This window comes from Lissotriton helveticus, chromosome 6 (assembly GCF_964261635.1).
Source record: "Lissotriton helveticus chromosome 6, aLisHel1.1, whole genome shotgun sequence".
Classification (NCBI taxonomy): domain Eukaryota; kingdom Metazoa; phylum Chordata; class Amphibia; order Caudata; family Salamandridae; genus Lissotriton; species Lissotriton helveticus.
Window position 1 is genome coordinate 1259731239 of NC_136067.1, and position 27042 is coordinate 1259758280.

A 27042-nucleotide genomic window follows, 5' to 3' on the forward strand; every position below is an offset into this window, starting at 1 on the left:
GCACATGGACTCTCTTGTAGTGGGCTGCTCTTCTGATTCATGATTCATGTGCTCTCATGACCCTTTGGGCTGAACTACTTTCATGTCTTGGCCTCCACACTGCACTACTGTGGCTTGCTGTACTACAGCACTGAAGCCCCTACTGTTCTGTTGTTTGCCTTCCTTGCAACCTTTCAGTTGCCAGGTTGTGTCTCACTTGGGATGACTGTTGGGTGTGTGATCCTCTTAGCATACAGATTAGACCCGATGATTGCTGTTAGACACATCTCAATTTCCTGGTGCTATTCGATAACAGTAGTCTGTTTCTGGCCAAGAGTCTTTTTACTGGAGAGCCTCTCTTAAATTCTATCTTAGCTGATCGGCCTTATTTTCTTTAGCTCTAAACCTGAGCTATACTTTTACACAGCATTCTTTCTCTGACCTTTGTTCTTATTATCTGAACTTTTATCGTTCTGATTGCTCTCCTCGTTCAGTTATTAAAGTCTAATACCTTCTTATTCACTGATTTGTCTGTTGCTACCACGCCTTCCTGCCTTGATTCAAGACCATTTTTTCTCATGGCATGTTAGGGAATCTATTCTACACACGGGATCACAGGGATCGAGAAAGCCAGGGGTACTAATCCCTCAGAAAATAATATATATCACACAAAGTACGTCTGGATATACATCAGTGTAAATGAGAGGGAATGGTGTAGTGTCATTGGGAGAGTAAGAGAAGAAAGGAGACGAGCGAGAGGGAGAAAAATCCTTTCAAGACCAGAACCCTCACTCACCATTAGGTGACATGCTTCATCATATGGGTTCCCTCCGCACACGAGGTGTGGGCTACAACTCCCAGAGGGGAGGAGCTGAGGTGTTTTTTCTCTCAAGATTAGCGTATAGATGAGGTGAATGAGGGGCAGAGTGCAAGGGAGGTAGTGATTTAAAATGCCTCTTTGGGTCCACTAAATCTTTATTGGGTGGCCTCAAGGACAATCTAAAAATAGAGAGGACTAGGGATTGAACAAATATATCCCTAAATGGTGGTCAACATGTTTCTGCCATGTGTTGGTCTCCTAAAGAGATCCAGTGGCATTAATCAGGACCATATTTAATAGTCACTTTCTTTTTTTAGATTGTCCTTGAGGCCACCCAATAAAGATTTAGTAGACCACAAGAGGCATTTTAAATCAATGAATTGATTTTTCTTCCTCTCGCTCGTCTCCTTTCTTCTCTTACTCTCCCACTGACACAACACCCTTCCCTCAAGTCATGTGAGTCCTCATTAAACTTACCTTGTTAAGCCACTAGTGTTTAAAGTCCACCAGAAAACAATTGACATGTTGAATCATCTCCGACAATAATGTGAATCACATACTCTACAGATTAAGGATTTTCAGTAGGTATTCCCAGATATTAAAATGTAGGCTGTTCCCTTAAGGAATGTACCAAGAGATAAAGCACTTGACTAAACCAAAGAATGGCTTGCCTGAAAATAGTGAATACACGTTTGGGTCCAGTGTACAATCCACTCTAGTTTTCTGTCTACTGCTCTCATTGTTGTAATTTCCCACCCTACAACAACAGCAACTACTGCAGAACTATATTTTGATTGACTTTGAGGGTGCTCGAAACTAAATGTTTCTGTATTTGAGAGAAATGTCATTTCTTGTGTTTATCACATTGCATCACAGCACAGGCTGTCATAACTAAGACACGAGGAACTTTTCATAAATAGTTTATTCTCCAACTCATTTACACCCACAGTTTGAGATAATACATTGTATTCTGTGCCTCACTCAACACGATCCCTTGCTACATAGAAAGATTTAAGTCACTGTTTGTACTCCAAGATGTTGCAGTCTTGTTTCAAAGAATATTCCTGTGCCTTGTACTGTAACAATTAGTGTCCCCATTCGTTCAATTAGTATTGTTTTAACCCAGAGCTGTAACCTGATCTTACCATTTTAATACTAACAGTACACTGATTTTTTAGTTCTGTGGAGGCAAAGGAACTCTCATCTATCTGACACAACATGCAAAAATGTAATTTGCTCTGATCTACGCTTTAAAAGGCAAAGGGAGGAAGGTGATAGGCTGTTACTTTGAAAAGATGTTTTGAAGCACAGTAAATTCATCATTTACATCATCCATCTAAACATTCCAACATTTTTGTAGACGTGAATAAGATATTTACACCTCTGCATCATTACGTACCGCATGAATGGATTATGACCATCAACTGGTAACCATGTATTTTGACATCTGTTGTGCTGAAGCACTTAGTGTTGTATATCTATACTACTATTATAAAGGAAGAACTTTGAACCTTTGAGGCGGGTAAACTCGGGAACCACAGCGCCAATCCACACACCCGATACATCGTTGTAATCGTCAGGGTGTGCAGATGGACATAGGCTATATAAAGTTAAAAAATATACGTCGTTTAAAAAATTTTGCAAAAAAAAAAAAGTAGTCCCGTGGAAGAAGCACCCACCGCGACCTGCGTGCTGACGTCAGGAGCGCGGGGAGGAGCGGCGTCCAGGAGCGCGAGGAGGAGCGGCGGACATGGCGCGGTGAGGAGCAGCGGACAAGCTGGGAGGAGCGGTGAGGAGCGGCGGACAGGCGGGGAGGAGCGGTGACGAGCGGCGAGGAGCGGCAGAGCGGTGAACTGAGGAGCGCGGTGGAGGAGTGGCGGCTGAGGTAAGGCTCCGGGGGACCCACGGACAATGTCGGGGCAGGTGGGGGCCGGGGCAGGCGGGGGACGGCGCGGAGGGGGGGGGGCCCTGAACACTCATGGTGGGGGGGGGGGGGGGGGCGGGGGCCGGGGTGGGCGGGGGCCCTGAACACATTTCGGGACGGGCTGCTATGTCGGGGCGGGCGGGGGTCGGGGAAGCCTGATTGCTCCCGGATAAGATCGGGGCGGGCTGCTAGTGTGTATATAAAATGTAATCTTGAAATGTCTGAGAAACTGGTCTGAGTGAGAGGAAGAATACTTTCAACACCTGATATTGAACCCTGAAAATGGCAAAGTGCTGTTTGGACTTTTTGTCCATTCGAAAACTAAGATGCTAAAGTAGAAGGTGTCAGTGTTTTAGGAGTCTGTGGAAATAGAATGAGTGCCCAATAAACTTGTGAATATTTAAAGATCCTAAAGACGATTGGGAAGTTTGTTTTATTAATTGGAAGGGCTTGAGGGAGTTGGTGGTATTTTGTGTGAGCTTTTGTGGACAGTGTGGTGGGGTGAATAATGAAAGGGGGATGGAGGGGAGGCAAGGGTGTGGGATATGTTGTGTGTTTGACATAGATCTTTTAGGAGCGCTTGAAGGAGAGTGTTATACAAAGAAGAATGGTAGTATAGTGGGTTAAATGATTAGCAGGGTGTGAGATGTAATATGATTGTGCATATTGTTTAGAGACTGGATATTAATAGTAAATGCTGTTTTGTGTAATCTTGTGAATGTAAAGTGCAGAGATTGGTGGTAGGAATGAGGTGAAGCTGTAAGGAAGTGGTTGACCTATATGTCCCAAAGGTGTGCATTTGTGTGCAGTGCAGTTGTTTGGGAGTGTTCCATTTTGGCTATTGGAGCAAGGAATTCCTTCATTGTATACCCCTGGGCAAGATATGGCTTTAGTAAAAGATCTGGAGAGTGGAGGGGTACCTTCTGAGCTGTGTAACTGTTTGTTTGCTGTTCTGATTCAAACTATGTCTGTCGTTGGCCTGGATTTCCCATCACATCCTTCTCCATCTTAATCTTTTTTTGCTTGTTGAGCAAAGGGAGCAGATGTTTTGGTCCTGTATCCTATAAGGGCCTAACATGGGGAACATGTCTCTTTGCTTTGATGCTCGAGTGAGGACGTCCTGGAAGTCTTATTTAAAAGGGGGCATGTGAGGTCACTTAAAAAGGGGTCTCATGTTAATCTGCCTAATATGTTTGCTGGAAACAGAAGGGGAGAAGAGCCAGGGATCGCAAAGTCTGTGTAGAGGAGGAAAAAGTATTTAGCACACCCCTGCCCACCAAATGACTTTACATTCTTTTCTAATGCCCTTAATTGCTCACTCTGTAGGTATAGCCCTGAAGTCCTGAATGTTTATTACACAGCAGATTTTGCCATCTGTACAGAAAAACAGTTTTCTGTGCTTAACTGAGCTGAAAATAAGCTATCTATTTTATTTAGGATCTTAGTGCTTCCTTCCTGGTTTATTTTAGCTGATGATAATCAAAAACAGCTGTGTGTGGTTATGCATTGGGTTTGCTGCATTAGATCAGTACCAAGAAATTGAATCATAAAAGAAAGAGCCCAGGCCTATTGCTTTGTTGTGTGGGTCGGTCTTTACTGTCAACTAATCTGTTTTGCTGGGTGCCTCAGCTACCCACGAAGGTTATTGTTTTGGTAAAAGCATTTGTATAGTGTGTTACAACCATGTACGTGGTACGGTAACACCTTTGAATTAAAGTTCCCTTTATGGTTATGGGGTACCACACGTTTTATCCAGATTAATTATCCAGGGTCTTTTCTCCTTCCTCGACTATGGCAACGCTCTTTACCTTGTCTCACCTTGCTACCTGATAAAGAGGTTGCAGATTACGCAGAATGCCACTACTTGGCTTCTTATGAATGCCCCTAGACATCAATTTTCGAAACGGTCCTAAAGGACATCCACTGGCTCGCAGACTAGCAGAGGTTCAAGTTTAAGACCCTTTGCATCCTGTGTAGGTCATTCTACAAGAAAGGTCCTGTTTTATTAAGACCGCTATCTACTCCCTACATTCCCAGAAGGTCACTTAGATCTTTCTCAGCACACTTATTGCAGGTCCTCAAATCTAGAAGATCTTGTCTGGGTGGGTGTTTATTTTCTCATCATGCCTCCAAACTTTGGAACACTCTTCGATTGGAATTACGTTTGCTCAACAATGAGCTCTCCTTCCATAAGGCCCTGAAAACCTGGCTTTATAGTACCTAGTTCGGTCTGAGAGCGAATTAATATGATGACTGTTCTGGCGCTGGGAGGCCTTCGGGTAGCTATGCGCTAAATAAGACTCAGAATAGAATAGTGTTCTGTGACCTTTGAATGGACTGATGTACTGTTTATTGATGGGTTATATTGGATGATGGCTGGTAAGACCGTGCTATTTATTTATGTGGAGTGTGGTTTTGCTTGGATGGATGTGCAGAATGACATTTATTTTTTTGGTTCTGCTTGGGTGTACTGTTGGCCAGCTCTAAAGGTTTGTATTCTACCTCACAAAATTCAATAACTGAAGCAAAAAAGAAAGCTTTGGCAAGACATTTCTGAGCTCTTAAGTAGCAGCAGGTGGGCTGTGTGTTCAATCCATCACACACTCATTGCTATCACTGTGGGGTACGCCCAAACATTTCCTTGAAATGATAATGTGGTACTTACTTGAAATATGGCTGTATGTTGGTTGTGTAAGCACTGGTGTGCCATACATCTCCTTGTTAGCAAAACAGTTTATGGATCCATACATATTGTGTCAACACTCATAGAAACCGTATACACAAAAAATGGAGGGTGTTTGCAAAATGATAAATTTACATTTACACCCTTCAAGTCCATTTTAATGAAAAGGGTCTGTGTCTGGTATAAGTTCTAAAACTTCGGATAAAATGTTTACCTTATCATGAAGTTAACATGTATTATTGTGCTGATGTTCCCATCAGAAAGTGGAGAGGGGGCAGGTTCATTCAGCCTCCAACTGTCAATAACCATTTATCAGAATGGGGAGAGTTTAATTTCCCCCATTCTAATAAATGGTTATGGTTATGGCCCTTTCTCTAGCACCTTTGAACCCTTTATGACACACTTAAAACCTTTCATAATAAAAATCACTGTAACTGTGTGGCATGCCACTACCTTGTGTCACACAGTGTTAAAATAGCCTAATGTAGTACCTGGAATTATGAGAATTAAAGGCAAGATGTATGAAGGGCTTATGTGATCACAAAGCCTGCGATTGCATCATTGCAGGCATTCCGACCACAATAACCTAACTCGCAATGTACTAAACTCCCATTACCAAATGTCTCAGTGACTTGAAATGTATATAATTCTATCCTTATGAATCAAGAGGTCAGCAGATAGAGCAAATATTCTACTTACCGTAAACATGTCAAATAACTGAAAACTAATTGAATAATTATTATCAGGGTCAAAGAAATGGATATTAATAATATACAATTAACAAATATTTTAAATTCTGACTATCTTGACACTGGTCACATACCCAACTTTTAATTTAAAAAAATGATTGCAGGCTTGGGGTAATTGGAAGATTTGAAGTAGAAGGAAGCCAGACAATATCTGAAGGAGGTGGCTATCAGAGCAGGTTTCAGACTCGCCTAGAGTCATACATAGGTTGTAGAACACCCAGTCTAGGTTGAACAATAATGGGGAACTTGGGCACACATCTCTCTACATAGGAGATGAGTTCTGGTGAGCACTTTCTTTAACTCCAGATGGCTCTGACCCCAAATATAGCTTTTTTTGACTGGGTTGGTATCTTTCTGAATTTGATATTGGAATATACCCAAACCCCTGGAGCTAAACCCATGTTATCTGCATTTTGGAGGGATGAACCCAACACAATAAAACTAAACATTATAGAACGTGGGTGTAATGGTTGCTCACTGGATGTTGCCAGGAACTTGGGCAGCTGAGGTTACGACTTTAAACAAATGCTACTACAACATGGATTGGCACATGCTCACTGACAAATGTGTGTGGAAGTCAGGGGTGCCTCAGAAGCATGAAAAAGGTTTGGGGCCCGGAATGAAATATAGAGATAATCTCAGTGAGAATGCTGTTGGGTGAAGCTGAAGTCTCACCCCGAAGCAATGAGGGTTAATGCCATGCAGTATGGGCCGGTTTGATCTCCTCAGTGTATAATATCCCTGCCATAGTGTGAAAAGCTACTGCACTTGCACTGAAATTACAGGGCTGAGAGAAGGTATTACATGAAGTGAAAGCACAGGTGCCATTGTTACTCATTGGATTGATGTTCACTGTTTTATGGTTTGAATTAAAATGGCATACATGCGTAAACAAAACCAAAAAGATTCAATGAAGTGTTTGCCAACGACATGGGCCTACAGGATTACACCAGAGACATTCTTGTTATTGAATACATCAGTTCTTTCTCTTTTTTTTTAGCAAGGTGCTTTTGAATATTAGAACTCCAGTACCTTAAAGCTGTTCAGCTTTGAGCTGATTTTGGCATTACTTCAGTTTTTTTCTGCCACAGAACTATACATATTATTTTGGTATTCTTTTCATCAAAATGAGGGAGGTAGAAAGCTGATCCAATCAGTTTCCAAAGTATATCTAATAATCAGACGGGAAAGTATCACTTGTCCTGCACAACCTTAGGTTTCTTGCAGGAGCGGGGGGTGTGTCCCAAATTAAAAGACCCTCATGCACGTGATGGGTATGGTGGAGTTGTAGCGGTGTATCTTGATTCTCCACTTATTTTATTCACATGTGTGCATAATCATCAGGTCGATCAGGTTATGCAACCTCCACCAGGAGGTGTTGACCCAAGGTTGAAGCAGTAGTGAGCCAGTGATGAGGGATTGTTAAAAAGGCCCGGATTACAAGAAATTGAATTTTAATAAGTCTGGGTTCGGGTCTTGTAAACTCTGGTATTGTGCATCAGAAGATACTTATTAGGAGTAGTTGATGCACTCAGAGTATAGTTAAAAGGTTATTGTGAAGGGAAAAGAAATTAGGTCAACATGTTTCTGCCTTCTACGCCTTGGTAGGACTTACAGGCTTTCATCAGGACCGTTATGTGAAATAACGTGAGGGTAATGGGGTGTGGTCAAAAGTGCTCAAATGGAGTGAAAAGAAAAAGGTATATTGACCTGTCTCTTGTTTCGAATGAGGTCACAGTGTACCTGTAGGGGAAAAACTATAAACACATACGTTTTCAACACACAGGGGAGAGGGTACAGGGGAACACCACACAGAAAACTGTATCTCGAGTCTATCGATTGACAGACTTTAGCAACAACTAAAAAATGGCAATACTTCATTTATGGCCGCTATCAATGGCAATGTCAACTCTCTCTTCAACTCTCCATACTCTGACAGAGGGTCAAGGCATGCTCAGAGGTGGATATTACATGCATGTAGTCTCAGCGTTAATGTCAGTGTAATGTATTATATTGTGAAACGAACTGTAGGTTTCCAGAACCGTGTTGTGCTCGCTTAAATGTCATTGTGAGATCTTCCACACACTTAGTTTTACATATAGTTATACATTTAACCGATATATCAAAGAACATGCATAATACCGTGCCTGAACACACGTGTACTTTTCAAGGCGTGCTCTTGGTATCTAACATGCTTAATTCGGCGTGATGGTATAGTTACCTCGCGCATATAAATAACGCGCTCCAATCAGGTAAGAAGGCTATTCAGGGGACTAAACAGAGGGGAAAGGTGTTAAAGGCGGTTAGCTGCAATACATTTTAACATCAGGGAACCTTTCATGGCCAAAGCCGAGGTTTGCAAACAAAAGGAGCCGAAATTTGGTTAAATGTATAACTATATGTAAAACTGTGTGTGGAAGATCTCACAATGACATTTAAGCGAGCACAACACAGACCCCGTATAAACCCCAGGATTGAGAAGAAGTACAAGCCGGCGCCTGGGGACCCTACCTACATCAGGGGCCAGTTGCCGTTGGACTCTCTGGTTGTTTCCAATGCCCGGAAGAGGGCAAACTCACAAACTACTGGTGATGCTCCTCCCCCTGACAAGGAATCTAAAGTGCTAGAAGCATCAGGGAAAAGGGTGGCGGCTCAAGCGGCCAATATCTGGCGCATTTCTAACACTCAGGCACTCTTAGCCAGGTATGACAGGGCCCATTACGATACACTTGAGACCCTGTTACAACACTTGCCAGATGAATATAAGGAGGCAGCAGAGATGCTCATACAGGAAGGAAAGCTCATCTCAAATGCTTCTATTAAGTGTGCACTGGACGCGGCAGACACCGCGGCCAGGGCCATTAATACCAGTGTGATGTTACGGCGACAAGCCTGGCAGAGAATCTCCGGGTTCAAGCCGGAGATACAAACCACCATCCTAAATCAGCCTGTAAACCCTGATCACTTATTTGGACCTGAGATGGACATCACCCTATAGAAAATTAAAAAGGACACGGAAACTGCGAAGTCTATGGGGGCTCTCCAGTCGCAGCAGTTCAGGGGTGGTTCTTTTCATCGCTCAGGCAATAGAGGTGTTTCCAGAGGCCAGCTGTCCCAGCAAACACAGTACAATAAAGGTGGCGCGCAAACCACGTACACCAAACAAAGTAGAGGTGGCTATCGCGGAAACAGCACCAAAGGCAGAGGTCATGGAAACAACAACTCCCGATCCTCCGCCGCCAACAAACAGTGATGCCTTGTCACTGCCCCCCGACCATACCACACCGGTCGGGGGGAGACTCCAACAGTTCCAGCCAGTCTGGAAATCCATCACCACAGACAGGTGGGTCATAAAGCTTATCCAGTACGGTTATTGTCTGGAGTTGACATCCACTCCACCCAACATACCCCCAAAACACCGTCAAATGTCCGCGGAGCATTTGCACTTATTGCAGCAGGAGGTACTCGTCATGCTGCAAAAAGGGGCGATAGAGCTCGTGCCTGTGAAAGAAAGAGGCACGGGACTATACTCCCTGTACTTCTTAATCCCAAAAAAGGACGGGTCCCTCAGACCCATACTGGACCTCACACCCCTAAACCAATTCATTCTGTCGGAACATTTTCACATGCTAACACTGCAGCAGGTTCTACCGTTGCTCAATCAGGGAGATTTCCTCGCAACATTAGATCTAAAGGATGCATATTTTCACATTCCGCTACATCCGTCACACAGAAAATACCTCCGATTCACCATTCAAAATCAGCATTACCAATTCAAAGTCCTCCCTTTCGGAGTGACAACAGCGCCCAGGGTGTTCACAAAATGCCTGGCGACGGTGGCTGCACACCTACGGCGACAGAACGTTCACATCTACCCTTATCTGGACGACTGGCTTGTCCAAGCAAAGTCGGCCCAGCAGTGCGCCACCAGCATGTCCCAAACCATTCACCTTCTACACGATCTGGGATTCTCACTGAATTACCCAAAATCACACCTTCAGCCCGCCCACGTACGGCAGTATCTGGGCGCGACAATAGACACTCTGGCAGCCAAAGCACAGCCAAATTCAGTGAGGATCAACAGCATTCAATTGCTGATACAGAAATTCAGACCGCAACACTCGCTTCCGGCACGGGTGTTCATGAAGTTGATAGGCATGATGGCCTCCTGCATCTTCATAGTCCCGCATGCGAGACTACATATGCGTCCGCTTCAGCAGTGCTTAGCACATCAGTGGACTCAGGCTCACGGACAGTTGAAAGACCTAGTGTTGGTAACCGGTCGTGCATACAGCTCTCTGCATTGGTGGAATCCACACAACCTTTGCAAGGGACGACCGTTCCAGGAGCCTGTGCCACAGATCATCCTAACCACGGACGCATCTCTCCAGGGTTGGGGAGCTCATGTACTCCACTACACAGTGCAGGGACTATGGACAACACAGCAAAAGAAGATGCACATCAACCTCCTAGAGCTGATGGCTATCTTCCTGGCAATGAAAGCATTCAAAGTACATCTGTGCAACAAGGTCGTGTTGATCCGGACGGACAACATGACGGCCATGTACTACATTCAAAAGCAGGGAGGTACACACTCTCCACAGTTGTCTCATCTGGCTCAGAGCATGTGGAAGTGGGCCATTCAAAGGAACATCTTCCTCATGGCGGAGCACCTCCCAGGCAAAGACCATCAGATGGCGGACCTGCTCAGCAGGTACAGCCACCAAGTGCACGAGTGGGAGATACATCCATCGGTACTCCACCCGTACTTCCAGCAGTGGGGTCATCCAGAGATAGACCTGTTTGCCACAAAGGAAAACGCCAAATGCCAAAGCTTTTCCGCGAGGTTCCCGCACCCACAGTCGCAGGGCAATGCGATATGGATGAACTGGTCAGGCAAATTTGCGTACGCTTTTCCCCCAGCACCTCTAATACCGCTGGTGGCACGCAAGCTGAAGCAACACTCGATGATGCTCATCCTAGTTGCTCCAACGTGGGCACGCCAACCATGGTACACCACGTTTCTAGAACTTTCCGTGGTACCGCATCAACGGCTGCGCCTCACTCCCAGGCTTTTGACGCAGAACCATGGCGACATTCAGCACCCAGATCCGCAACAGCTGAACCTGGCGATCTGGCTCCTGAGGTCTTAGAATTTGGCTACCTCGACTTGCCTCCCGCCTGCATGGATATCATACGGGAAGCAAGAAAGCCCACTACCAGAGCATGCTATGCGGCAAAATGGAAGCGGTTTGTCATTTATTGTGCAGACCACAACATCAACCCGCTAGACGCGTCTATGCACAACATCATTTGTTATCTGTTACATCTTTACAAATGCAATCTGGCCTATGCTTCCATTTGGATTCATTGGTCCGCCATAGCGGCTTATCTACAAAACAGGCAGCATCTCTCACTTTTCAGAGTACCTGCCATTAAAGCCTTTCTGGAAGGACTCAAGCGAGTCATTCCTCCACGGACCCCACCAGCTCCTGAATGGAACCTTAATGTGGTCCTCACCCGACTGATGGGTCCACCTTTTGAGCCTCTACATTCCTGTGAGATTCAGTTCTTGACATGGAAAGTGGCTTTCCTGATAGCGATTACATCACTGCGGCGAGTTAGTGAACTCCAGGCACTATCTATCCAAGAGCCATTCGTACAAATTCACTCCAACCGGGTGGTGCTGCGCACTAACCCTAAATTTCTTCCAAAGGTGGGTTCACAGTTCCATATCAATCAGACTATTGAACTGCCTGTGTTCTTCCAAAATCCTGAGTCAGTGGCGGAGAGAATGCTCCACACTCTTGACGTCAAAAAAGCTTTGATGTATTACATTGATAGAACTAAAGATTTTAGGAAGACAAAACAACTCTTTGTTGCTTTTTCAGCACAACACAAAGGCAACCCCATTTCCAAAGCGGGTATAGCCAGGTGGATCGTTAAGTGTATTCAAATTTGCTATCAAAAAGCAAAGCACACTTTATCGGTCCCCCCAAGGGCCCACTCACCCCGTAAGTTGGGGGCCTCCATGGCTTTCCTTGGAAATATTCCTTTAGAAGACATTTGTACAGCAGCCACTTGGTCTACAACACACACATTTACAAAACACTTCTGTGTGGATGTGCACTCCAAACAGCAGGCAGCTGTAGGGCAGGCTGTTCTTAAAACACTTTTTCAGACTGCTGCAGCTGGCACAGGCGTCCGCCGCTAATGGAGGGACTGCTATGTATTCTATGCACAAGATATGAATTCAGCAGCCCACATGCCTCGAACCGAATATGCTACTTACCAGTATGCATCTGTTCTTGGCATGTAGGGCTGCTGACATTCATATCGCTCGCCCTCCTCCCCGGCGCCTGTAGCGGCTGCAGCACTTGCAATTACTCTTAGCATGGTCATCTCTCAGTGTTACACTCCATCTTCGCCACAATGGCTAAAAACAATCTGGGGATGGAGTCGATGCCCATGCGCACTGTAGTCCAGGGGAGGAGCCACCTATCTCGTGATACTCGAAGACTCTTCAAGGACAACAATGTGCAATCATCCGGACCCAACACTAGGTGGCAATCTATGCACAAGATATGAATGTCGGCAGCCCTACATGCCAAAAACAGATGCATACTGATAAGTTGCATATTCGTTCCCCCCACTCCACCCTCCCACCCCCCGCTCTTGGCTCCACCCTTTGACCCATAGAAACAGAATGGAGTCCGTTTGCAGCCCACAGAGGCCAAAACTCACAATAAACAAAAGCAAAGGCAAAACTCATTTCATCACAAGGAAACCAAAGCGCTAAATAAAATTTTTAAAAAAGGAGTCAAAGCCAGGAGTAGCCACTTCCCCTTTTTCTCAGTTAAATCACAATGCGGTCTGGAAGGCTTAAAAAAGAAACCGCAAAAAAATGCAAGAAGTTGAACAAAGAACACATAAAACCACTTGGGGAACAGGAGACAGCGCAACTCCACCTCTTGGAACCATCACATCTGCAGAACCATGAACACGGACTCGTCCCCATAGGCTGCACCATCAAGACTGAAACAAACCAAGTGCCTTTAATCCAACAGCATAATACGCAGGATGAAATAATGAACAATGTAAAAAAGAGGATTCTCAAAGATTTCTTTAAGAAACATGGAATCAAAGTTCAAGCTCCAACCAACCCCGACGAAATATCGCCCCCAACAGTTCCGCTGTCTCAAACTCCTCCCAATATTGATTCAGTTCAGATTAAAGTGCAGGCCTTGATTCATGAACAGCTTCAAAACCAGGACACCAGTATATCCCCAGATGACCTCTCAACAACTCTTTATACCGTAAAAAAATTGGTCAAGACCAGTTATTCAGCCAGGAAACACGTCTCTCCCCTTACAACAAGCTCAGCAAGTTCAACAATTAAGTAAGGAACAAAGCTGATCACCAATATCCATTTCAAGCGACGACTCTCCCTTCAACCTTAGATCACCCTTACAGCAGGAAACCAACCTTCACATAGACAATCCGGGCTCTCCTGGAAGTAAAATAAACTCTACCCCTCAATCAGCACAATGGACCAGAACCATTCCAGGTAACATCAAGCCGCTAACGCCAACAACGCCTCCCGTCTTTGTCCATTACGAATCACCTGAAATAAAGTCATGAGAGCTCAATGATCACTCCCTCTTGGATTTATCTTTTTTTAAGACCGAACTGAATAAAACAAAAGATGCAATCGAAGGTCATGACCCAGCAGCGTTTGAATCCACTACCGTCTGGCCCCAGCTCTTACAAACCTTACAACCGACAGTGTCCGCATTAAATTATCATTCAGACAAACTTGATTTACAAGTTGACCTTCTAAATACACTAGCAATATGAACGGCAGGGATCAACAATAAACTGGAAGGCTTGAACACCTTAATCACAAAAGCACAATCTAAAGTCAACCTGACCCAAGTGATATTCTGCTGCTCGCCAATAATCGATAGCCTGTCTACGCTTCCTCAGTTCCTTGCCTTGGTCCTGACAGAAATAAAGAAATTACCATCAGGTCTGCAAGTCTAAACACATCCCTCAGGCTCACACCCAATTAATGCAACCACCCAGAAAGTCAAAGACCAAAGCATAAATCATAATAAAACGGGCAAAAGTCATAAGGTTTCACCAGTAAAAATCGATACTCGATCAACCGACGTCTTAATAGTAGTTCCATCCCTAGACAATCGAGTGGCACTCAAGGAGTACGGTATTTTCCAAAACACCAAATCAAATAACAAGAATAACACCATGTCGAAAATAGATACACTGCCTACATCTGAGACAGCGCAAATTACTGACATCGGAGACATTGGCCCAGGGACGGGATCAATGAATAAATCTCCTCAAAACCAACATCTGAGCAAAACGGAAAGGAAGAGACTACGAAAAATACGTAATAAACGCAGCACAGTGATTCAAAACACGACCAGTGAGCCACCACACATTGAAAAGGATAACACACAACTTGGCTCAGTTAGTTCTGCAAGCTCCAATAGCATTCTCTCATCACCACAAAAATCACCTTCACAATTAATTACAGAGTTAACCAGTAAGGTGCCATCAGCATCTGCCAATAGCAAAAAACTTAAGGAACCATCCGGGGCCAGGGGAGAGGTTCCAGTAAAACCTCCACAGCCTTTGACATCAGATGAGCCGGGAAAGGTCACGAAGTCAGAAATAATATCTTACACTGTTAGGATCGGACCAGATGACCCGACAGTCTCAACAAACATGTTAAACGCACCAAAGGAAAACCAAAACAGGGACCAAAGAACAGCACGAGGATGAGCATAGGTTAAGAGACAAGGAGAATCTTCAGATAACACTACTCAATAATCTGGATATAATACAAACTGGTAAGCATCTCCCTAATGAAGTGGACCATGAACCTCAAGGTGAACAAGTGGGACATAAGCAACAATTATCCTATATTTAAAGGAGAATCGACCTACCCTAAACTATGGATAAAAACAATCATAAGACCTCCGGCCAGGACCCCTCAACAACCAATCTAAAAACCAAACTTGAACAGAGAGAACATTCTGAAACTTTTTAAATGTACCTCTGAACTGTGCCTCATTGAATCCAATGATCTAATCTCAATTGAATTTAATCCTATCGGAAGTGATCAACTCACAGAACTAACGTTATTCACCTTTTCAACTGTAGCAATTAAGGAGCAGGTAATATCAAGGTCCGACCTATTTAATAAATGGGGCATCAAAATAGTCCCCCAAGCGGAACCACAGTATCCGGCGGTCCTTGCAAAACCCCCAGCCACATTAGATAAACTAGGACCACCATCCCTCTCAATATTAAGTTCAGCTAAAGGCCCGATCCCCTGGAAGGGCTATCCATCCTGAAATAGAGGAGGCTAAAATCACGGCGATTGACTGGGCTTGGCTGCCAGCGGCCCTGGATGTGGACGTGTGAAATCACAATTGAACTGGTATTCAACCCAGTCTCTGTGTTCATGGAACATCAACAGTCTTACCCCAAAACTTCAATCTCCAGATGTGACGTTTTTCAAAAATAATGAGGTTATACTATTGCAGGAAACATGGTCCCTGGTCAGTCTTCCAATAGAAGGATACTTGGAATATAGAACACCCGTTCAGAGGCTGCACATGTCTGGCCGACCCAGCGGCGCTCTCTCAATTTACATTTCAGCCAAGTTAAATGTCAATACAGTGCAATTGACTTTTGAAGAAGACTGGATTTCCGGCGTAAGGATCAACAATCCTAAACAGACTGAACAACTGATTCTGATCAACATCTATATTTCACCAAGCATCAGGGAGAAAAGAACAAAGTTTAATCACCTAATTCAGGTCTTGTGTAATCTTCAAAGTAACTATAAAAGACCAGCTTCCTTAGCATCAGGCGACAATAACACAAACCTTTTCCAAGAACTTCCTGAAGAGTATGACGCACCGTGGCCAGATATTCTGGAACAAACAAAACCCACTGGCAACAAATATAGTAAACTAGGTGAATATATGGTACTACAACGTAGTCCTCTAGGCTACATAATTTTGACTGGTCGCTTCCCTAAGGATAATCCTCCCAACTGGACAAGATCAAATGGTTATACCCACTCCTTTTTAGACTATATATATCATCTGTAACAAGGAAATCCTTCCTTTTATCAAGAATTACACCATAGCTGCTCGAGGAGACCCCGACCATCGCCCCCAAGTGATCACCATGCCATTTCATCTAGCACATCATGCCGTGACAAGCCTGACTTCAGGAGGTAATTATACTGAAAATCTCAAAAGGTTGAAATGGTCTGACGCAATTATACCAGCAATAATGAGCCAATGTAGAGCCCAGCAAGAATTAAGGAGTATTGATGTATCCCCGCCAATTATATCATGGGAACTCTTCTCCCGGGAACTGCTTAAACAATTGTCACTTACTATACGAAGAACCAAAAAAGGAAATTCAGCAATAATAACAGCTGAAATTGGGAAATTAAAATCAGTACGTAACAGCGCGCTAAGAGAAGCATGCAGGGACCCAGGGGAAGATCATAATCTCAGCAAATATAAGCAAGCTCAAAAAGCATACCGACAAGCAATATTCATCGAGAAAAAGAAACGCTCCGAGCAGTTCTAGTTAAAATTGATACACACAAGTAAAAATCATAACCCACAATCTTTCTGGTCACTTAATTCCAAAATACACAAACCAGGAGGACAAAGTAGCGCTAACATCTCTGAAGCTGAATGGGTATCTTATCTAACAACTAATTTTGAGGAACCAGAAAAAGTTGTCCCATTGGCCAATCCACCGACTATTGCTTCACAACTCAATTTATGCCAACTGCTAGGCACAATGGCTGTAGGGACACTAGAAAACTATGCTAAATCAAACATAAAGATCCTATCGACAACTGACACGAAATCTTTGCTTCAGCCCGCAGAACCGCCACAACGTGTACCAACAATATTTGGAATTATTACGGAAAAAACAGCTTGAATTATAACCGAGGGTCGCTCAGATGGAGCCCCAGGGCCAAATGGTCTACCCCAGTCCGTTTAAACAGGATACAGAATTCTAGGCCAATCAACTGGCACCTCTTTTTTTTTTTCTTATTGCCGGATCCTCTCGGTATTACCGGAATCATGGCAAGGTGCCGTTATACATCCAATTTATAAAGGCGGAAAGAGATCGTACCCGAAAAACTACAGGATGATTACCCTACTGGCTGTGGAATCGAAATACTATGCTAAGCTGCTCCTTCAAGATCTGGAGTCTTGGGCCGCAAAAAAACACCTCATACCCTTTAATCAGACAGGATTTGTGTGAAAATCTGGCACCATAACAAACCTGCTTGCAATATCTGTCCTGTTGGATAAAGTGGCAGCCTCAGTAACGTTAATGCATGGCTGTTTCATTGATTTTAAGGCTGCTTTTGACCGAGTACCCGAAGCTGATTATGGCGCAAACTGCGAACATGGAGGATTCCACCAGTGCTACTACAAGCCATAATTGCGCTACAAACTAACACATGGAGCCGCACAAAACTTGGGGATGGATCATACATCTCAAGGAAAATACAAACATCTCGAGAAGTGAAACAAGGTTGTGTGCTGACGCCCCTTTTCAATCTCTTCATTTCTGATCTATCGGAGTCACTTGATGAAGTTAACTCATCCTCCAAAACTCACTGGGGTAAGAGTTAGTAACCTACTGTATGTGGACGATCTGGTCCACACTAGGGTCGGCTTGCAGAGACTACTTGATCGGTTGTCTTTATATACCACCGAAAACGAACTGGAACTGAATTTAAGGAAGACAAGGGTAATCACCTTTGGGCAAAGGAAATATCAAGGCGGCGGTTGGCAATTCAATGGCAAAAATGTTGATAGAGCCCTTTCATACAAGTACCTGGGGGTCCATATGGCCAGAAGGGGATCATTTTCTAAACATGGAGTCGAGGTAGAAGCCAAAGCTCTGACAATCCAGGTTGCTTTCAAGACCCTTGCAAGGCAACTGTCCGGTCCAAGCCTGACCCCACTCATAACAGTTATGAAGGCAAAAATCATCAACTTCATCACCTATAGGCAGGAGAAAGACAGCAGCCACATGAACAAAATAATAACAAGAACATTCAAACAGGTGCTGAGCCTTCCAAAAACGTCATCTCCCGCTCAAATACATCTTGAGTTTGGTCTCCAAGATCACCAAGCAGTAGGGGCCGAAGCATATATCAGGCTGTGCAATAAGTTGCGTACCTCCAGAGAAGGAAGCCTGGAGGCCCTCTTGTGGTGGCAGGAAATTTCAGCCAGTCAACTTGGCAGATCATACCGGCGTTATCTACAAGACTCCCTAAAACTCCTTGACACAGAAGAAATCTGGAGCTCCAATCCATCGCAGCAGGCACTTAAAGTCCACATAAAAAGAACCGTCTGCCTCTGGTCTTTTCATTCGGATAGAGCTCAACTGGCACAACATAAGGACGCCTGGACAATTGTATCAGGGTTTAAGCCATGGATCATGGCACCCCATCTGTCATGTACCTACTCAGTGTTGTTGAAAAAAAGATTTTTGGCCCTCAGAATGGGTGAATGGCCATTCCTGTATCATTTGCCAAGCTGGCACCATGCAAATACCAATGTAACGTGTAGGGGGTGCGGGAGTAGCATGGAAATAATCGAGCATGTGGTATGTCTTTGTCTTGCAGTCCTTGACGATCGAAAGATCTTGTTAACGAGCGAATGGAACAAACTCGGCATTCGCACGTGTTGACAAGCTATCCTTGCATCAATGAACCCGGTAATCCACAGCTTAATATCCGGTTCACCAAGTTCGCTACAAGAAAAGCAAGAAGATTTATAAACAGTGAGAGCCAGCAAGTCAACAACGGTTAACCATTAAAGGATGGATAAAGCCCAACTTTGTTCTGTTGTATTGCACATTCCTCCGTATCACTTAACAGCAGTTGACTACGGCCTTTTGCATACGGATCATTTGGCCTCCTTGAGTATCCCTGGAACCTCCAAATTACTGTATGCAGGGATTATATCATACAAATGGAATCGCATCACTAGGGACTTTACCATAAATACAGAATGACATTACCAGTGTTATCAATCATCACTCTTTTAACAACTAATGTCTGCCCTGTGGCCCTAGCAGATGATAAATTAGAATGGATAACTATGGTTCTTAACTGTTTTTTAATCACTTCTTAAAAAGTTGTACTGTTTAGATGAAGTTAATACCTTATTATTATGACCAAATATAGGTTTCCAGGATTTTAAATAATTTATTGACACATTTTTCCTTCTTATTCGTTGGGATGGTACAAATGGACAAAATGGACATATTTGGGTGGATTTTAAAAAAAAATCTAAGAAGAAACAATGTAAGCAAAAATACAGGACTTTCAGTTTTATAAAAATAAAAAAAAAACACAGGACTTGGATAAATGCCTGTCCTTTGTACCATGTGCAAATATTTTAATAATCATTTGATGTACGTTTTTTATTAGTGATGCATATTCACCATTGTAATGATTTTTATTAATCAAACAATAAAGTATTCTGATACTCTGGCATTTAGGTTAGCACGATAAAGGTACAGTGTTTGTACACTTTATATTAATTTTGCATCATTGCAATAGTTGTGCTCTGTATTTTCATATGTTTTTATTGATCAGCAGCAGCTTGTTCCTTGTGCACTCAAAACATAAAAACACATTTTCCTCTTCATTCTTCAGACTACTTATTTAACATATTCGGAATATTTGTATGCTCTTTTCAATATTGTGTCCGTGTTTGGTTTGTGAAGTAGATTGCAACATTGTGTCTCACTTTTCTAACTATTTTTTCTTCATCATCTAGAGACAATAATGGAAACTCTTTTGACCTTTCACCTCTTTCACAACATGCTGAAAATTGGGAGGCCATCACAAGGTCTGGATCCACTGAGAAGTACTTAATAAATATCTGCAGTTCTTTAGTCCCAGAGAGTGGTAAGGAGGAATTCACTACCATTTGTGTTTATTATGGTTCATGCTTGAAAACTGTGTTATGGCAGAGTCAAAACATGCAAGAGGTTCAAAGGTTTTACAATGCTTGAATCCATATTTTTCTATAGACTGTGTGCACGGAGAAATTTAGTATGGTAGATTGTTTTTCCATACGCCATTCGAGCTTTATTAGTATCTATGAGCATGTTGATGGTACTTAAGATGTTCAGAATTACTCTGGGATTAGTTTGTTGATCACATTGCTTGAATTCATGTACTTTCGTGTTGAGCTGCTAATATGGATAGTGATCAACTTAGTGACTTTAGCTCAAATCAGTGGAGAGAAGGTAATTTTGATGCAGGGAGTGTACCACTCGGGGAATGGGATACTGACTGATCGCTCATCTAGTTAAAGGTTAATGTGCAATCCCAAATGATGTAGATTACAGACACCACTTCCCTAAAATTAGTGGTTATGAAAGACCAAGTTCAACCCAAAGGGCGGCACATCATATTGGTAGTGATCATTCCACCCTAAATACCCAGAAGCCCCACTTCACCATAAGCCTTGGGGGCCACAAAGGGATGTGAAAAGGTTCCTCCTAAAGCTATAGAATTTGATAAGAATAGGTTACAATTTCAATATCTCACAGGATCATTTTTTTCTGCACTACTACCAGAAGCTTCTATGAGACTGTCTTGGAGCAGTAAAGGCTAAACCGAGGGGTGGGGGGGGGGGCTTACTGACATCCTGACCACAAGACCCACCACTGAGTGGGTCCATGAGACCTTGGTAATGTCAAGAAAAAGAACTCACCAAAGTTAAAGTTATGGTTGCCTCGAGTTTTACAAGGTATATTTATTTGTTTAGAATACGTTAATCAGTGTATTTAAACCAAATGTATTTTAAGAACATTTTCAACCTATTCACCTACGTTTTTGTTTGACCATTCCTTTCTCCCTTGGTGCATTTTAGAGCACCAACTTTCACTTTGCCTCCTTGGAGTTACAGCAGAAGTACAGCCAGTCTTCTCCAGTATGCACCTTTGAGTTATTTGAGCGGGTTTGTAACGTCCATGCTACTGCAGGCTTCTCTGCCTCAGCATTTGAGTCTCACTTCAGCTAGCCACTAAAAATACATGATAGAAGAAGCTGTAAGGTGGGGAGCAAAGAGGCTACATGCAAGAAGCGAAATAGTTGGCATTGTCTGATACTATCTTTCAACTTACCATAGAAAGATGAGCGAAATGTACGACTTGCTGGAAACAGCAAATCTTACCATAATGACCCGTTGGGTTGATAAGCTCAGCTTGGAGAAGACCTCTGTTTCTGATCCACTTTTATGGTCTGTGAGGAGCACATTACACAACCTTCATCCTTCCTTCACTTGACACTAAAGTTGGGCTGATTGTGCCATTGGGTTTTCCTGCTCCCGCCCTTGTCACAGTGAAGGAGTTGCACACCATTCCTTTATTGCTTTCTGTCGCTACCCACTTTATTTGATGTCTCACTTTTGAATATATTTTTACCTGAAAAAGTTTGTGCAGTTCAGAACAATCCAGATCTGTATCATGCTGTAAATGAGTAAATCCCAATGTCCATATTTTGCCACCTCCTGCTCAGCCAGGGAGTAAGTTTGGCCACCTATCCCCCACCTTTTGTCGGATAAATTTCTGGACATCTCAAGTGCCAATCCTTTAGGGTTTCTGATACTGTGTCTACCTTTCAGCACACCACAGTTTGGCTCTGGTTTCTCTTCAACCCTGGCAAAAAGCCATTCTTATGATGGATACATCTGCCTGTGGATTCCTCACCTTATGAATATCCCCTGCGCCAGCATTCCGTGGAAATTTTTCCTAGCTCTCCATGCCAAAGAGGTTGTTACAATGCCATGGCTCTGCACACGACTCCGCATGACGTCACTGGAGCCATAAGAGGACCAAGTCGGCGTGATGACGTCAGTTCCCTTTTTTCCGCGCTGTCGACGCTAACGTTTTTTTCTGGGACTCTCCATACTTTGACTGGATACTTTGTAATTTCGTTTGTATCTCTTTCTCTTTTGTCATGTCTGCCCCGAGGAAGCACGGTTTTAAGCCTTTGTAAGGAGTGCGGTGGACATATGTCGATTACTGACCCGAATGAAGCTTGTCTTTGGTGCTTATCTTCAGACCACGACATCGTGGGGTATACTTCTTGCAGGAAGATGAATCCTAAGGCGTTGAAGGAGCGAGAAGCTAAGCTTTATATGGGCAAGGCAATTAAAGAAACAAGCATTTGCAATGCAATAGGTCTCGCATTAATTAAGTTAGAGCTATTGGCATTGCTAAATAGTGCAACACCAATTGCAACAGAAGTCTTAAAATTGTATGCCGAAAAAAATGTGTATTTATTTTTGTAGCATTGGTGGCATGCTGCGCTTTAGATGAATATGTTTAAAAGTAAAGTGCGCCATACTGCAATTGCTACAATAGTTAATTGCGGATGCGTTAACAATTGATGTGTGCACTGATGGCTGGTGGTGTGTGTGCCTGTAAAATTGTGCACTGATGGCTGGTGATGTGTGTGCCTGGTGGAAGCGTGCACTGACGGCTGGTGGTGTGTGTGCCTGGTGAAAGCGTGCACTGACGGCTGGTGGTGTGTGCCTGGTGAAATCTTTCAGTGACTGCTCTTGGTGTGTGTGTGCCTGGTGAAAGCGTGTGGTTGTGTGTGTGGTTGTGCTTGTGTGTGATTGTGTGTGTGTGGTTATGTGTGTGTGGTTGTGTGTGTGTGTGGTTGTGTGTGTGGTTGTGTGTGTGTGTGTGGTTGTGGTTGTGGTTGTGTGTGTCATTTCAAATGTTTAAACATGCAAACTCTATTTTTCTAGAAACAGGATTAGTACCCAGACATACAAAGTGCACAGTAATCTAAATACTAAGTGTTGATCTGCTAGTGTGCTGGGTTTATGACACTACCCTGGTAACATTGCATGTGAAGTTTAATGGCCTACTGAAGGAGGGTGGAGTAGCAGAGGCAGCAATGAATGTCGGCAGGGAGCTCATTTATGGAAAGAAGCAACCTAAAAAGTAAAGAGGCACCGCTCGGCAGGCAGTCATGTGAGAAAATAGCTGTTGTGTGTGAAAAGCGTGGTACAGCAGAAAGAGTACAGAGGAGCAGGACAGCATGCCAGGTTCGTTACGTGGGGAAAGTGCACGAAAGTGATGTTGTTCTCATATCTCCGCTAAAATGCACACTGTCTGACAAGCTGGATTTGTTTTTAAAACCAAGTTAAGCAGAGGGGATGAGTCTGCAGGCAAAGCCCTGCGAAAATACTGAAATAAAAAAATGTGAGTGAAATGTCTAATGTCGTTTTATGTAGCCTTTACAACAAGAACAAGAGCGTTACATAAGAAACGCGAGGAAAGCGTGTTTCCTTTGCCAAACTATGCTGGACGTTTGTGAAGGCAGGAGAAACCGAGGCAATTTAAAGTAAAACGAGACCTATTGCCAATGCTTGTTTATTTACTTAAGAGCCTGCTGTTGCATTGCGGTAAATAATTATTGTGCTTATGGGGAGGAGACACAACATATAGTGCAGCGAGGGCTTGGCTTGGAGCAGGATGAAGGTGCTATAAAAGCCAGAAAAAGTGTAGGTGGGAAAGACAGATCAGCTGAAGGAGTGAGTGTACGACCGCAAAAAAAAGGGAGAAGAATAAACTAATGCAATAGAAAACAGAGCGGCGAAGCTTAGGTTTACCATGGTGAAAACTGAGTTATTTTTCTGAGCTTATGTTTGCCATGGTGAAGTCTGTTATTGTTCTGAGTCAGTTGATACAATTGACCCAACAAGCCTGAAAACAATGTTTTTCAAAATAATATAAAAAAATAACAGAGGTCTGGGCGTTGCAACCGGAAGCAGGCTTGCAAGCAAATAGGATGAAACAACAAAGGGAAAAGCCACAAGAAGCAAAACACAGTCCCCACACCATAAGACTTTTGGTGTAGTAGCTCCCCATGCCAATTTACTTACGAAAGAGGAGAGCAGCATTTTGAAAAGGTTGCAGAAAAAAGGCTGCCACCAGCAGCCAGGCGCAGATTTTCCTCATGTTCCATGCTGCGTGCTATATATACAGCACGCACACTGAAAAAAAGGCCACTAGAGTGGATGCCTGCCTTTGCCCCGGGGAGACCATAGAGTGCGTGTTGCTACGGGAGCGGAGCCACATAGGTCTCAGTGCCGTAGGCATTGGGGTCCTCATCTTGCGTATTGCTGTCCCTCGTCTGTTCTCGGCCACCGGAACTACCTGCTTCTCAGCACAGCTGAAGCTACAGTGTCCCTGACATTGCATCACCCAGCATCAGATTCCCTTGACGTAAGCCTCGACCTGTCAATAAGCGAAGGAACTCTGGGACATGTAGTCAGCCCGTGCACAGGATCGGGTGCACACCACTGTGTGTGTATTGAGTCTGTAGGGGCCATATAGATGGTGTAATCAACAATTCAATGGTTTGTATAGAGCTGCTTATCAACCCCCCTTGAGGGTATCCAGGCGCGAGGGGGGGGGGGGGGGTAGGAGGATGGTGGGGCTGCTGGGTCTTGTCAGTCAAAAACAATATTGAATTCTTGGAAAACAAACAAATTTCCCGTCCTAGCTAGAAAGTCCATCCGTAAGTTAAACTACCATTTACAGCATGCAATTATTTTTCAGTCCCGCAACGTAGGGAGCAGGGTGAGACTATCACGGGCTTCATGGAAGGATTTAATAAAATCTTGCTCATAGTAATTCCACTACAGAGTGCTTTCACTAAACCACGGAATCCAAAACACTCAAATATCTTTACCGCTATGCTTGGCTTCTTCTGAAAATGTCGTGCTCTGTAGGACAGTGCGCTATTATTATGTTATTTGTCACAACTGAAACCCCAATTCAGTATGATAAAACGTAAACAACTAAACAAGGACTACATATTGTTAGTAGTTTTAAAGTGCTATATGCCTTGTCAAGTCCTTTCAAATGCGCTTTATAATGCGAAAGTAAACAAGCAATGTCCTGAGCAAATGGTGGGGGCCTGAAGCAGTGGAGTGGGAGAGGTGAGGGGGGAGTCACGGGGAGATTAAGGGACAGAAGGCAAGCGGCCGTGAAGTGCAGGCGGGGGCAGGGAGCAGAGCCTTTGAAGAGCCAGAGTCAGTGAAGTGAATAATTAGGGGAGGAGAACTGGCAGGCTGATAGGCAGAAGGCTCAGGCAAGCTCGTGCACGAGGCGTGCACTTCCCAAAATCCGCTCGAGAGCCCTTGGCCTTAAGTATGGTTTGGCTGCGTTAGGGCTCTTTTCCTATTCCTGCGGAATAGGAAAGGGGCGAGCCCTAAAAAGGGTCGAAGGTAAAAGTCCAAGTCATCGACGTCGCATGACTCCAAGAGGAAGCATAAGAAGAAGAGGAGGCATGCTTCTCGAAGCCGATCCTAGAAGGCTGTTGTGTCGCGGTCGCCTTCTCCTGCTAGATGTCGATAAAAGGACTTGGTATCTCCTTCAGTGTCTCCTCAGGTGTCTCGGGCTCAATCTCCTTCATATAAAGGGACTCCAGAGCAGGCATTGACGCCGAGATTCTCACCGGTTCCAGAAGGTGTGTCGAATCCGGCTGACACAGAGGTTTCTTCGGGTCCAGCTGTTCCACCTGTGGCTCCAGCGGTTCCACCTGTGGCTTCAGCGGCTCCGACTCCAGAGGTTCCTCGTTCGGATCTCGAGCCAGCTTCATACCCTAAGTTTCCGACGCCGGGTTCGGATCCCTAACATTTTTTTAATGCAATGTATGGTGTGTTCGCTAAGGCCTCGTACCCCTCTGGAGCACCTTCGGGTCCCATGCTTCCTATGGCATTTAATTTAGGTGTGCCTCACCAATATCCACAGGCCCCCTTTATTGCGTTCATGCCAGCGAAGCCGTCCTGCCTCTTTCCCGCTCCGAGGATGTCGACGCCGTATGGTCAGTCCTCGGCTCCATCCCGTAAAGCTTCTCGAATTCGATCGACGCCGGCTACTGCAGTGGATCCACCTTCGACGCCGCTCTGGCCGCCAACGCCACTACAGAAGATGTGCTTGAGGAGAGAAGCACAGAGATTTTTGGAAGAGGAGCAGTACCAGGCTGAAGAGAGGGAGGAAGGAGAAGTGTATGACACAGAAGATGTGTTTGAAGACTTGTGTGAGGCAAGTGGACTTGGCACTTCTCCGGAGTGGGACGTTGCTTCCAAAAGGCTTCCCCCTCAAAGGATGTTGCTCTTTATCATACGGTTATTAGGAAGGCTGCAGAGCTTTTGTATTTGCAGCTTCCTATGGCGGAGTATAAGCTTAATCGTCTCATGGAAGTTCTTCATTCTCCGTCTTCGGTGGTTGAACCGCTTTTACCATTTAATGATGCACTGACTGAGCCAATCCTCGATGTGTGGTGCAACCCTTTTTCGGCTCCTGCGATTTCGAGGTCAGTCTCAAGAAGATATAGACCCGGTCCTGGAGATCCGGTTTTCCTTTCTTCTCACCCCTCTCCTGAGAGTCTGGTGGTGCAGGCTTCTTGTTCGAAGCAATCTACAGGGGCGTTTTCGCAGGCTCTAGCTGACTGGGATTCAAAGAAGTTTGGTCAGTCTGCGAAGAAGGTCTTTCCATCAGCCAGTATGGCTCTGAAGTCTACCAATGCCACTTGTCCTTTGGGCAGGTATGTTCATACCTTAATGGACTCTGCTAAATAGCTTCTTCCTAAGTTATCTGAGGAGGACGGCGGGAGTCTGAGTGAGGTGTTGGTGGATTCTCAAGCTGCAGCTCACCAGGTTTTCCAATCTGGCCTGGATACGGCGGATTCTGTTGCCAGGGTAATGGGTTCATCAATGGCGACAAGAAGGCATGCATGGTTAAGATCGTCTGGGTT

General features: G+C 44.2%; 1 protein-coding gene across 1 annotated transcript in view; it reads left to right on the forward strand.

Annotated features, from left to right (window-relative positions):
- IGF2R (insulin like growth factor 2 receptor) overlaps positions 1-27042 on the forward strand; it is a 1933894-nt gene that overhangs the window by 1018141 nt on the left and 888711 nt on the right. Inside the window, exon 30 of the mRNA XM_078648980.1 lies at positions 20027-20157. Coding sequence (XP_078505106.1) covers positions 20027-20157 — 131 coding nt within the window. The remainder of the gene's footprint in view (positions 1-20026; positions 20158-27042) is intronic.